The sequence below is a fragment of the Falco rusticolus genome, chromosome 6 (genome assembly GCF_015220075.1).
Source record: "Falco rusticolus isolate bFalRus1 chromosome 6, bFalRus1.pri, whole genome shotgun sequence".
In the NCBI taxonomy this organism is placed as follows: domain Eukaryota; kingdom Metazoa; phylum Chordata; class Aves; order Falconiformes; family Falconidae; genus Falco; species Falco rusticolus.
Window position 1 is genome coordinate 43360694 of NC_051192.1, and position 14754 is coordinate 43375447.

The following is a 14754-nucleotide window of genomic DNA, read 5'->3' on the forward strand; positions in this document are numbered from 1 at the left end:
ATTAAGGGCTCCAGCAAGTGCTGCTGCAGCACAGGGGCAGGATGGGTGCTATAGGGCTGGAAGGGAGGGTTAAGGCGGTACAGGGGAGGGGGAGGAGGAGCAGCAGCAGCCAGCCTCCCCCCTGTCAGCAGCACCCAAGCCTTTTTCACCACTCCTGGGACCACACCTCAAGAAAGATGGGGCAGAGAGGAACCCAGACCGTGCACAGAAAGTAAGTGCCCTACCCTAAAATGAGGAGCACAACAGGGAGGAAAGGAACAGAATGTCCATCTTTTATAAATGTTTTAAAATGGTTTCATTCCCATTTAGCTCTCTAACCCTCCCAGATGAAAGTATTTCTTCAGGAAAACTTTTTAAAGCATATCCAAACTGCCATCCCCCACTTCTTTCTTCTCTCTCTCTCTCTCTCTTTTTTTTTAATCAGAGAGATCTATTTACAAATTAGGGTTGATTTCAACAGTGTCAGCTAACCAGAAATGACAGCTTTTTTGGCAAAAACCCACTTGCTGAGAAAAAAAAAACTGCCCAACTGACAGCAACTCACATACTGCAATGGGTTTTCACACCTACTAATGCTTCTACCTCCTGCCTTAGCAATCTATAGATATACCATTAACCCACACAGCGCTACCCTAAATACACAGTTTTCAATTCTCATGCCTCCTCTGTTGTTTATTCCTCAAATAGCCATGCCATCTTAAAATGAGGATTTTTTTTCTTCCACAGTTGTAAGAATTCCAGTCCAATTCCCTCATTTTTTAATTCTACACAAATATTTGTTTAATTTCCTAAGCACTGGAGCTTGGAGCAAATTTAAGTTGCTCTGTTATTTGGTTTTCCACATTTATGAGTGCATTTTTTAAAAAGTATTTCAACCCATTTCCTTTCCAGAATAAGGTTATTACTAGCCAGGCGGCTAAGCAGCAAGCACATAGCATTGCCACGTGGGAGATCAAATGATACGACCACAGCAGGTCCAAAATACAGCTACACGGGTATAGCAGGCTCCTGGAGAAAATGAATCACTCACAGAAAATTCCCTGGGAATAATTTTAAGGAGTGGCAGAGTTAGTGGCTCTGGAGAAAGTCAATCACTTCCCTTGTGTACAGTAAAGGCTGCCAGAGTTTTACCATGAGGTATAATTGGGTATCCTCAACATAGCAGAATACATAGGAAAAGGCATTCATCAGCTAAGCAGTTACAAAACTGGAAACAAATGTGGACAAACTACTACCACCCAACTTATACTAAGCCAGTGATTTAAAGTAAATTCTGTTTTGCTTTTGCCTGGTGGTTCTCACCAAGCCCCAGGCAGGTTATTTACCACATGACTCAGTGCTGAAAATTTCCATTTTCCAAGCACTTTGTTAATTTTAGCTCATTAATCCTCACAGTACTCCAAAAAGATAAATAGAGTCAGTAATTTTTTTTACAGGCAGGCGACAGCAGAAACATTGAAGTTTTTAACTCCAGGTATGTACCTAGAGCCAAACAGTGCTGGGTTTTTGAAAGACGTGGCCCCTCCCTGCCCCCCCCCCCCCGCTGGCACTGACTGACTTCCAAAGGCACTGCCTTGGAAGAACAGGCTCAACATGGACAAGCGAATGTCAGAAATTATTTTTGAAAACTGTGGTCTTAAGGGTGACTCACTCAACTCTGTCAAAGGAGACAGAACAGTATTAAACACTGGCTGTGAATTTAAGAGTCTCTGGCCTGCAAATCCCTGCTTGAATCTTTAAATACCTCCTCTTCTTTTCTAAAATCTTACTCAACTCCTGAGTGAGTAACGGGACAATGCACAGTTAAACCTTTTATGATTATCTATTAATTCAAAGTAATGCCATTTTCTTCTGTTTCCATTTGAATCCGATCAGGTGATCAGACACTAAGCACCAAATTCAATAAACATGAAAGTCCTTCTTATGAAGCTTAATTTAAAACTGTTTGCTCCCTTTCAGAATAAAATAAATCTTCCTTAGCTGCTTTTAAGTAGAAAAGCAAATATACTATGTCCCTTTATCCACTAGTGCTTAGAGTCTACATATACTCCAGTAATTTCCTATTATAATGGAATATTTGCACAGGTTGCAAATCTATCCCAGAGGAATGAGGAATCTAGTGAATGGACACATACATTTATTATACTGAATACTCCAGGTAATGCTGGCCTATGATATCAAGCCAACAAGCTGAATGATAGCCTTGGTATAATTATGTAATTAATTAGCTCTATCATAATTTTTTGTTTTATGACACTAACTTTTATGTGCCACTACTCAATTTAATGGCATTTTAAATTGAAATAAGGCCCCTGAGAGAGATGCTACTTACTGTATCGCAAATCTTGTATTCAGATTTCTTTTAATTTCAGAAGATGACCTAATAAAATTGCTTTATAATTAAATCCATTCTAACAACTTCTCCTATGTGAATCTTTTTCTTCTCCCATTTTTAATTACGAAAAAAATTCCAATCAGAAAACACTTGCCACCATAATTATATACAAAAATCAGTGATCCCTTTTTATACCTCTTGCTGCTTTCCTTGCGCAGCAGTGCACCCTGGCTAGCTTTCCTGCAGAGTTTTACTAGCATCCCCCAGAGCTGCAGCGAGGAAACTGCTCCTTTTGCACTGAAGAAACCAGAGTTCTATTTGCTTCTATCTGGCTTGAAAAATAGTCAAGACATGGGAAAAAAGGGGGAGAAAATCCCCACCTACTTTTTATTTTAGACAGGCGTTTACAAGTGTTTTGGTATCACCAGATACGTTTCTCACGTGAAAGATGATCAGCTGAAAAGGGAAGGGGGACCACAACTCTCTGCCACCCAGCGTGGCAATGCCCCTCTATGTGCCACCTCCTATTTCCAGCTGAAAGACAACCCAGCAGCGAGCACTGGCACCTTCCTGGGGGGCCGTGGTGTCATCCAGGAGCAGCCTTTAACATGTAGGCTTTTGGCATGTTCCCTGCCTGCTGCTCCTTATGTGGAAACCCATCAGGATCTCACCCTGACACAGCACTGTTAGGATACATCCTCCATTGGATGCTTAAGAAATGTGAGCAGGTAGTAGCAGAACAACCCCTATGAAAGCTGTTTTCATAGGCTTTCTTCTACACAGAGAGCACCTGTACCCAACACAACCAACCAGCGATATTGGAAGTGAGGTGAAAAATAATGGAATGTCAACCTCTTACCATTTGCTGTGTTCTTTTTGAAGTTATCTAGAAACTCTTCCAGGAGCTGCGACTGGTTTGGAGGGGGCAACAAACTCTTTGGGTCCTTGGAAATGTCGCCATCTGACCAGGAAGCACACAAGGGTTGCTGGGTCCCGTAATGATTCATTCTCACAGTAAGCATTACGCTTCTGTCCGAAAACAGTAATTCCATCTGCCTGAGGTCAAGATCAGACACAGCCTCTCCATTTATGCTCAGGATTTCATTGCCTACTCGGAGCCCTGGGTGCATGTGAAAGGAAAGAAAAAGGTAGGGGGCGGGGGGGGGGGAGAGAGAGAAGAGGGAATATAAAACATGAAGGGTCACAAACCAAACCTTATGCTGATTCACTGATTAAATTTGTGGATTTAATTCAAATAGCCTAATCCTGCCACCACTCCTTTAGAATTGATGGGAGCTTTGAGCTATAATGATACAGATGGACTTCATGCGTACTTTGATAGGTGTTACACATAGTACAGCAATCGAGTTGTTTCTTTCTAAAGATGCTATGGAACTTGGCAGGTGGGAGGGCAGCACAACTTTCAAGAGGATTAGAATAGAGGCACCTCTCACGACTGGGATAGCACAGTGTACAGCGCCATAACACATATTTCATTATGTGGGAGGATCAAGGCACTAGTCACGCAGATCAAGTAATTCATGCAAAATTGGAACAACAGTGGATGGAGTCTTTATCAGCTTTTGTAGAAATCTAAACAGTGGCAACTGCTGCCTTTCAAGGTCAGCAGCATCCAAGCGGTCATTGTCCTCAGGTAGCAAACGAAACTCTCTGTCTCCATTTTTCTGGGTTTGTGTCTCTGTTTTTCAGAGAGCAGAACTCCCGTGATCCCGCTGTGCTGATGGAGAGAGGCACAGTTTCTGAGCAGTGCAGTTGAGAAGGCACTCACAGAAACTTACTCAGAAAACTTTTGGCGAGGGAGGCTACTTTTCATTGCCAGAAAAAGTGGAAGTGATGGGTCCTGGAGACTGACCAAGCCCATGAGGTACCCCAGCGTGAGGTGAACTCTTTCTCCAGCCTGTTTCTCTGTGCACAAGCACTTGGTTGCATGGCTGAATGTAGACTTTGTCTCCAAGGGTGGACAAGAACTCTCCCCGCTATACTGGAATGATAATTCAGTTACTCTGTGTACATTATCTTTCCTAAGATCACATACTTTCAACGGTCTTTGGGAAAGAAAACGATGAATAGTAAAAGCCAAGAACCATCTCAGACAGTACTAAAGCTCTTCATGTTTCGGGACTTTATTAAAAGATAATGAAGTACAGTTTTAAACATAAATATGATACAATACCTTCCTTGTATGCCAGTCCATCAGGGAGAACATCACTTACAAATATACGGGTGACATGCTGATCTTCATCAACTTGTGCTGTGACAGCAAAGCCTGGAGTAAAAGAGGTTTAAATCAAAACTCCTTGGGAACATTTCCCTTTTATCTTGCGTACTTAGTAGACTGTACACAACCACAGGGAGGGTACTTCTCATGAGAATACACCCACAGAGCATAGAGAAATTATCGCATTGTTTCTCAGTCATTGTAAGGCATGTTAAAGTTAATAGGACTTTACAACTTGCAGGAAATGTCATGGTGTGCTGTAAAAAAAACCAAAATTATCAGCTTTTGTAGAAATCAAGAACATTTTTGACCTCAGCCCCATAGGACATTTTGGTAACACAGCTCATCGTTTCGGTTAGAGTGTGTCCATCAGACATAGAGGCATCTTAAACAGATCTAAAAACTGGAAACCCAGACTATAAAGCAGTAAACTTATACAGACCAGTGAGTGAGACCAGTCAGAAAGAAATAATTTATTCCAACAAACTTGCAGCTAAAGAACAACACAGAGCTGCCTTACAAAGGCATCTCTGCAAGGTATATAATTATTTCAAGGCATAACCACCTCCCATGAATAAAAAGCCTGTCAGAATTTGTACCGAAGGACACTCTGTTGACACTGTGCCAACAGAGGATCCCACTACCAAAAAAGAAACAGGCAGACCTTGACCATGGCCTGACTGAGACTGATTTTATTAATCCTGGCAAAGAACATGTGTCTTCTGACAATTCCACGCTTGAATTATTTGGCCAGCACGGCAGAATTAGAAAGTGGACCCTTCCCAAACATAAGAAATGCACCTGCCATTGAAGATTTAAGTGTAAAACAACCAGTTTCAGTCTTTGTTATAATGCCTCGAGTCCTTTGCAGACTCTTCGAGCTGTCAAGGACGGCACTACCTGCTCTCAGAGGCAGAAAAGTCCTGATGAGATAAAGCAAGCAATGAGAATAAAAAGAAAAATCCCTGAGAGCTTACCAAAATCACTTATGTTTTCCGTCTTTGTAAGATGAACATGATAAACATTTAATGGACAAATTTCTATTTCATCATACACCTGTTGGAAAAAAAACAGTAACAGAAGACATCAAATTACGAAATTGCAAGCATCAACCCCCAAAGTTACAGCATAAGAAATAAGTGCAATATTCTTTGCATCAATGAAGAGCCAAAACTTGCTGTCTTTACACAGAGAACTATGTTATTGTGCAAGTGTCATTGGTATCAGTGGGACTAAATACAGAGTAAGCTAAAGAGAGAAAACCCAGCCTGGAGTAGAGACTGACACTTTGCTTTTGTACCAGAAGCCCCACTTAAATCTTCAAACACTTCTTGAACTGTTTGCAGTGCCTAGCCACCCAAACGTCTGCACAGGCATGGACTGTGTGAACAAGGATGGCAGAACGCAATCCAGGAACAGCTTTAAAACCTTATTTTAGATGTAATTCACACGTATTTGTAGGTGCTAATTCAACTGTAGCTACAGACATCCCGGAGCTTTATCTAATAGGAGTCACACTTTCCTGGTCTACTATGTATTCGTATGGTTCAGGAGCACAATACTCAGTATTTTCATCAACAAGTCTTCTGAGTTGTAGGCCATAGTGTCTTGGCTCCAGCTGTTTCATCTAAGGAATAAGAAGAACGGGGTTTGGAATTTGTTATTTATTTCCAGAGTCCCAGAAGACAAAGAAGTGACACACACACACACAAACACACAAAAAACCCTGTAGAAATCATGCAAGAGCAATCTTCAAGTCATTTTCTATCTATTTTTGTGGCATAAACAAAACTAGCTACACTGCTTAGAAGATAAGGTTCAAGTGCAATTTCCATTTTCCCTTATGATCCTCCCAAATCCTTTCATAAACACTATGTCTTGGCTATTTGATTAACTGAGCACTGCTACATGTTTCCAAAGCTATCGCAACTGTTTTCTGTCCTTTTGAACTTACACTCTCAACCATCTTTAGCAGTGACTACTTTTAACCACTCAGTTCTGATCAGCAACTTTTTCTTCTGATGTAATGCAGATATGGGCTGTTAGGAGAAGGGATGGGAAAGGAAGCAGGTCCCCTAAGGGTTTGCCTTTATTAGATTTTATTTTTATTGCTGGGTTTCACCTAGCCAGATCTGAGAGCTTCACCTATTTGTTTTTTTACCACATGCAGTCAAAGCAAAAATCCTGTCTCAACAGGGAGTCAAAGGAAAACAGGAATACCCAGAGGATATTAGCCTGAAAGTGTTGAGCCCCTGTTGGGAGTCTCTCTGAAAATCAGGATGCTAGTGAGACCACTGCACAAAACATTTCATTTTAGCATATTAATAGAGCAACATTTCAAAATCAGGAGGAAGCAACATTTCTAAGACAGGAGGAATGACTGCATCACTGAGGGTTACTTAACCTCTTTAATGCATCTCCGCAGCTTACAGAACCTAAATCTACTGAGTAACTAGTAATTGCCTTAACATCTTATTATGTGTAACAGTTTACGAGTTGCACGTGTTCTGTAACCTAAACAACTGCATTCAAAACCACATTTTTTTCCAATATGCGCTATCCAAAAGCCTCAGACAGAAAACAGAAATGAGAAAAGTATAAACCCCATAAAGCATGAATGAAGGGAAAAAAACCCAACCCCTTTGAACTTCATCCTTATACACATAACATTCAAATATGTTCTCTTAAGAAAAAAGATTCCTTACACTCACCAGAGCAGAATGAAAATGTAAGAAGGAAAAGAACCAGGATAGATGAGTAGAAAGTATTCAGCATTACAGAATGCTTATGAAAAGCTTTACACACAGAATAGAAAGAAAAAATAAAACAGGAAAATGTTTAAGAAAAAAATCACAAAATTTAAAATAAATTTTCATGCGATACAGACAATGAAAATTAAAAGTCAGATTTACAATTACAAATATTTTGGGATGATGGAGTAGTAGAGGTAAGGAATTTTGGTTTCAACGGAATTTTACGTTTATAAATTTTATTTCCTCTTTCAGGAGTCTTGCATGTCACTGTAACTACTTCCCAATATTTCAGCTCTACTGTGCCATCTCGTGGTCAAACCATGTCTCAGACAATCCTTTTGGCCTGACTAGGTACAGAGAATTTTTAAAAAGTACAGCCAGGCATCAAACTGTTTCTCCAGGATTCAGTACCCATCAGCAAAAGGAACGAGAAAATAATTTCTTCTCGGTGATGCCATAGAGACACGTTGTAATTTGGCTAAATCAGTGTGCTCATTTTGATGTAAAAGATGTAGTTCACCCTGGATTTTTAAAAACTTTATTATTTTTTTTTGTTTACAATACTACCAGGTGCAAAGAGCCATTAAGTTGAGTCCTTTCCTCCACTAGAAGCCTCAAAATTCATTAACTTCGAGCCAGCTGAATGAGCTCACCTGAAAGTTCACACTAACCTTGGCCAAAAGCTACAGATGGATTTTGAACAGAGCAGGATTCTTTTTTTTTTTTTCTCCTGTTTTTCCCCTTTACTTGTGAAGTAAATAAACTACATTTACCATTTTTCAGAAAACAGAACTTGGGAGCAAAAAGGTGGGTTTTTTTCAAAAAGCTTGTCTGCATATTTTAAGTGACTTGAATCATGAAGTTAGAGCTAAATTCAAGCACTGATACATGCGGAGACAAAGATGCTAGGTATGTTGCCATGTTCTAGGGGTGCTGGTTTTTTGTCTGTAGTTAAAATTGGTGCTTTTACTTTACCTTCAACCTGTGACTCAGATTTCTGTCCCAAGAACTACAGCAATCCCTCTTGCTGGCACTGACTTTCAGAAGGGAATGCACTCTTTGAAACTCACAAGTAGAGCTGGTATTTAATTAAATGCTTAAAAAGGTCCTTTAAGAAGCTAACATAGCATAGCCTTTGTCACAGCAATCTTAAATGTCTTAATCTCCCAGCATTAATTCAACCAGTCCCTGTTACTCCTCTGTCATTAATTTGCACAGAACAACTGTGTTCACTGCAATGACAATGTAGAGAGGACACGTGCTGAGATTTCTCCGGGGCTGACTACCTGGCAAACTGTCACCGCTCTTTAAGTATTCACCATGTGCTGTCTTGAGCAATGTTTCTTGAAAACCTTCCTACAACCCTGCTACCTTGGCTACAACCCATAAATAACGTAACTAAGGGAAACAGAGCAATGTGCCTTAATACAGTGACAGGGGGATACTGGTATCATGCTCTCACTATTTAGGCATCCTCTGATATATTAGATTCCTCCTGAAGCCCACAGCTATTAACAAGGTGCAGTCACACACAAAAAATTAGTACCTTGCATGCCAAAGACAAAACATCTTCCACCTTGTGCTCTGGCTTGAGAGTCAGCGCCACTCCCGGGCCATCACAGAAGTGAACATACGTCTGTGTTTCCCAAGCACTCTCCTTCTGGATGCTCTCCGGCACTGAGCAGTAGACATTCAAAAAGTCATCAACTTGCTGCTGGAAACAAGGGAGGAATGTACAATGTATGTGGATGTTGCAAGAAAACCCCAAAAGTACAATTACATTGGCAGTTTGCAGTGGATACATATTGAGACATGGCATTGTGTATTCCTGCATGGCAAGACCAAGTTCTGTTACCTGCCCTCATTCACTGCTGAAGACTTTGAGAACAGATTGCACATCCTCTGCATACCTATTATGGGCTTTTGTGCCTTTATCTCATATTAACTGTTGATCTAACTCGAAGTGAAAATATGTAGCTACATGATATTATGTCACAGTGGGAATAAGTTCTTAAGAAGAACTGACTATTACAATTTTATTTAATTGACAAATGCAAAAAAAACCCCAGAATTACTGTAATTTTGCCAGAAAATTATAATATAGTAACATTCCAGCAGAGAGCACTGTGGAGCAAGGCTTGCCTTAAAATAATAAAGGACTGAAGCAGGAATAAAGTGTTCCTATTCTATTTGCAGTTTAAGAACATATTGTTTCATAGGTAGTGCAGGGTGTTTGCCTGTTTACCATTTTGCTTCACATTCACCCTTGTTCCAAAGCCACTCCACTTGATCAAATAACAACATCGACCCTGAATAAATTCCCTGTTGCTTTCCCACCTCTCATTTTCATGCCTTCTCCCGTACTGCACTTTAGACTATGCGTTTCAAAGGAAGTCACACAAGGAGAAGAAAAACACTGAGAGCTGTTCAGACTTTGGATTTTCACCTGTGTATTTGGGTCTGCCTATTCAGCAGGTCACTTAAATACCCATATCAAGGCATTTAAGCTTATGCAGGTAAGGTCTCTTGATTTCCCTTACAGTCAATGGAAAGAGACAACACGTAAAAGCTCCCCCTGTAAAGTGGCAGAACTGCCACCCAAGACATATCTTAAGATACCTGAGCTGTTCTCAGGAGTGTCTACCTCCCTAATGCTTTTTCTTTGTATTTTTGTTTTGTTTGTTTGGGTTGGAGGGTTTTGTTGCCTACATAAAGCCCCTTGATTACGCAGTTCTTCCTCCTGGCTCTGCAGGGACACAAGCCCAGGGGTGCACTGCAATTAAAAACTGCAGTAAAATCACTGCACAGGGACTGCTTCCCTTCCTGCAGGCAGCAAAGATATTGACAACAATCTACCAATAGCAACAAAGAGACCAATACTATTTTGTTTTCCCAAATAACAACCGAGGCTGTGAAAATTATATAGTAAGCAATCCTATTCAGGTAATTACCAAACAATGCAGAAATTCAGGTTGCAGCCGACCCATAGGACAGCACATATTGGGTAATAACTTGATGCCAGAGTAACATTGGGTTTGGTGGAATAATATTAACAAACTAACGGCATTCGCGAATCTTGTATCTCTTGCTCGACTGTCCCTCTTAACTAGTTGAAAAGGAAATGTCAATTACACAGGTCCATGGAAATCCTAAAATCCAGAAACCACTATACGTAACAGGAATCCTGTTATGCTACTGCAATTAATGGAGTGATGAAATGTACATCAGGTGAAGTTTCACCTTGGTGGCTGTGGTTCCAGACTGCTCGTAACACTGGTAGTGTTGAAGATAATCCCTGTAGAAGCATGGTCCTCTCAGCACTAAATCAAGTGCCTCGGAATAAAGGCTGACCTCCTTCCGCAGTGTAAATAACAGAAAGGAGAAAGGGCAAGACAGGTAGGCTTTGAGAGTTTAGCAGGAATGAGTCAGACTTAATTCTCCTGCGGCTTCCTCCAGGGAAAACCGAGGCTATGTTCCCTCAGCTAGGGAGATGCTCCCAGCAGCTCAGAGGTTTGTAACTGCCACAGTGGTTTACTGCCCTGCAACAGCAGTTCTTTGAATCTGTGCAACTGAAATAAACCTCACTCTTGCCGGAGACGAAAAAAACCAAACCCCAAAACACAGAGGTTTAAGGTGATAAGGAGCAGGTTTAAGGCCACCTTTTTTCTGGAAGCTTTTAAGACAGGGTAGAAAGTTCTGTAGCCAACATGAGGTACTTCCCTCTCCTTGCCACGTACACTGGTGCTCCAGCATATGCCTTGAGATAAACTCGCCCCTGCTATTAAACACGACTATGTTCCTTAACTGCAGTCAAGGTACTGTTGCTTCATCCACATTTTCCATCTCAGAAAATCTGACATGAAAAGAGATTTTTTTTCCTGTTATGCCTGTAGTGACTAATTGTACAATAGTTCATTCATTCATTGCCACATAAAGTTATAACAACCCATCCAATTTTCCAGAAATAGGCGCCAGGATTTCCAGACTGTCACACGTTGTGCCACAGGGCTGCTGCAGGACCAATAGGTTACTTCATAATTTCCTCCCACTATTTGCCTCTGGTTTTATCATTCTTTTCAGGGAAAATACAGCCTCCCTGGCAGACTTCACTATTCGTCATTCGCTACACTCCTCAGGTAGCATTTTATAAAAGTTTTGATGCTGGTTTTGTTTTTCATTTTAAATCAGCCAGTAAAACTGGTCTGATGCCAAAGTAACGGTTTTCAGTTATGATGAATCATTTCTGAGCTGTCGCATGATTCATCAAAATGTCAGGATATTAAAAATGCACACACTGTATTTAATTCCCATTTAAAAAAGGTTTAAGAAATAAGGTTGGAATAATAATAATGATAATAATAATAACAATGCTTTTCTAAAAATAAGGTTGAGCTCCAGAGCTCTGCTTCAGCACCTAAACTGGGGAAGGGTTTAGTCTTGAAACACAACCCTGCCAAACTTTGTAAAAGCCTAGCCCAAAACCAGCAGTGACATCACACCCCTGGTCCCCTGTCCCTGGGGAGCATGGCTGCGAGCCCCTGCCGGAATCTGGAGAAGGCTGCTTTTATCCAGAGCTGGGCCAAGAAGCCAGACCTCATCACTTCCCCAACATGGCACCAAAGGGAGAGGACTTCATTCTGCCTGTTCCCTGGTGCCTTCAAAACCTTTCTCTGTCTTCTCAGGAGGGTTCAGGAAGAGCAAACACCCTTGTTCAGCCAGAGGACAGGAGACCTACAGCAGACCCTGATGCACAAGGCAGCACTGTTGAGCCCCCAGCCTCATGGGGTCTGATGCTAAACCGAGGGACTGATGTGACAGCCCATCAGGAGAAACCTCCAGGGGATGCAACCAAGGATTTTGCCTCTCCTTGGCTTTAGGAGGAACCAAACCTTTCCATGTTTCAACAGGATCAGACAGGAATGAATTGCGTTTACTGTGTCTGAGGTGGGAAATGGATGCCATCTCACACCACACCCAACGGCACATTCTGGAGGAGTTGTGTTCTCTACAGAAGACCATTTCACCCAGAGATCCCTCATCATTATAATTTATTTTAAAAAGAGAGGAGTGATTTGGTTTAAATACTTTCCCACCCCAGGAAATAAAAAGCAAAAGGTCAGGTAACCAAGGGAATTCAGGTGTTTCAATGTACTTCTTCAAAGAACAGACAAAAAGTGAAGATACCTTCAGAGGCAAAACAGCATTATAGGATTAGCTGCTGTCAGCGGGAGATGCCTCTCTCAGTGGTATAACTTCTGCATAATTATATATTTCTTTCTTACCTAGCCATTAAATGAATGTCCTTGATGAGAAAATAAACCATGTAGCACATAATGATACAAAAACACCAACATAAAAACCTATGAGAAATGATGAACATCATCCAAGCCTTCCTCATGAGATTCATTACAGTTCTTCATTATAGTTAATCATTTTCAAGAGCAATATTTCATTTTAGATGCAGATTTTGACTTTTTGTGTAATACCTGGTACACAAACTCAGCTGAAAGGGAATAGTACTGTAGTATGATTTTTTATAAAGTCTTCTTTCAAGTTTTAAACTGCATCAGGAGAATATCTGGTTCAGGGAACAAAGGAAGAAAAGGGACAGGGGGTAGATGGGAAGAAAAATATCCCTTTGAGTCTTGCACATGTCATTAAAGAAATCCAGCTATATCATCCAGAAACCAAAGCCCAGAAACCCTGCACCTAAGACTTAATTTGCATTTTTTATTTCGAGTCTGCACAAGCCCACCAAGGGAGACAGATTCTGTCTATGGAAACCCTGCAGTACACAGGCAACACTCGGTGGTCCTACATGTATGCAGTTATGGATTTTGCAGCACCTTGCTTTGCTTCCAGACAGGGGTACAGTGACATTATCCCTGGGGGGGCTGCGGGAGCTGAGAGGGACCCTGACTCATACCAGGCAGGGACGAGCAGCAGCTCTCCTCCTCCTGGGCACTGGAGAACATCAGCAGCAGCTATTTACTGGGTGATGTTTTGGGGATGACGCTTTCTCTTCCTTTACTTGGGCAATCTTCAACTATATATAGTTTCTCATTTCTCTGCTGGTATGCTTCACAGACTTTAATTAGACTTTATTTGCCTTTATACTCAAAATACACAGGTTCTGTTAAAGTAGGCAAAGGGGAAAAATACACATTGGGTTTTACCGTATTGTGGAGGATGCTTTCAAACAAGCTTGGTACCAAATCTCTCTCAGACAGTGTATGCACTGTAAGGATTAGTGCTGTGAAGATTCTAGGGATTATTTTTTTTTTAAAAAAAAAAAAAGGCTACCATGCATATCCAGAAACTTATGTTGAAGTGGTTTCATTAGCAGAATTATAATCCTGCCACCTAACATTAACTGCATTTTATGAACCTCTGTAGGGTTTCTGAACCAGCCTCATCGTATGCTTGGTGAAATACATTCAGGAATTTAAAAAAGATGGTGCAGAATAAGGACAGGTATATCTTACCTCAGCAGAGTTGGCTGAATTCTGAACACCAGCAAATCCATGTCCTCCAGCTGAATCAAAAATCTATTTAAAATATTAAAGATAAATAAATAGATTAAACAAATAAACCCCTTTATTTCTTACCTATGTTAGGTAAATTATTTTAAAAAATTAAAATGAAAACTAAATTAATAAATATATATCAACCTGCCAAACCCCAGGGATCTTTTTGTACTTTTTATCGCTTTATTCTGACTAGAAGAAGTATCAAAGAAGTACAAATCTCCCTCTATAAAGAAAATCTAAGCAAGTTTACTCTTTCAGGCTACATGCACACTCATATTCAAATATGTGTAAAAGCATTCATGTCCTTGCTTTTTCCCACCTTCTGTTTAGCAATAAGATTAAAATCATTTACTTTCAAATCATGTACTACACTGGAAGTTACAGTTTCACCTTTTTGGGTATGGTTAGGTACAGCTACAAATCTCACAATGACTTAAAGGAACTATTTCAAATATTTTTTTCTGTTTTCTAAGACTCCTTACCCTACAGTTTTTCATCTCTTCTAACCGAGCAGTTAGGTCGACACTATCGATGGAAATTTTTAGCTTAGCTTTAAAGGCATAATTGACTCAAAACTTGCGTTATTAAGTAATGAAAATAGCTGAGTACTGTGTCTGCTTGGGAAGTGATGAAAGCAGAAACTGAGACTTACATTCCCCAACTGTTTTGAAAGCCTAACTACTAGTATCTCACAAAGCTATTAGGCTTATTAATGAATTGTTTTAAATCCAATACATAGCTATGGATACAATCAGATACTTGGTGAAAAGGGTTGTATAAACATAAGGATAGATCTATACAGTTTATACATGATGTTAAGATTTGCAGGTAGTAACTTTATCCTCCTGAAGTGCAAATATAAACAGCGTTTTTTTAACTCCTCCTGCAGTCAACAAA

At 40.4% G+C, this 14754-nt stretch overlaps 1 protein-coding gene across 3 annotated transcripts in view; it reads right to left on the reverse strand.

Annotated features, from left to right (window-relative positions):
- The window catches only part of TIAM2 (TIAM Rac1 associated GEF 2), a 90898-nt gene that overhangs the window by 46402 nt on the left and 29742 nt on the right, over window positions 1-14754 (reverse strand). For 2 of the 3 annotated variants that reach the window (XM_037391106.1, XM_037391107.1), the window contains exons 8-13: window positions 13813-13875; window positions 8874-9041; window positions 6097-6201; window positions 5552-5630; window positions 4530-4622; window positions 3195-3455 (exon numbers count right to left, since the gene is read on the reverse strand). In XM_037391106.1, coding sequence (XP_037247003.1) covers window positions 3195-3455; window positions 4530-4622; window positions 5552-5630; window positions 6097-6201; window positions 8874-9041; window positions 13813-13875 — 769 coding nt within the window. The remainder of the gene's footprint in view (window positions 1-3194; window positions 3456-4529; window positions 4623-5551; window positions 5631-6096; window positions 6202-8873; window positions 9042-13812; window positions 13876-14754) is intronic. The other variant, XM_037391108.1, reaches the window with a different exon arrangement.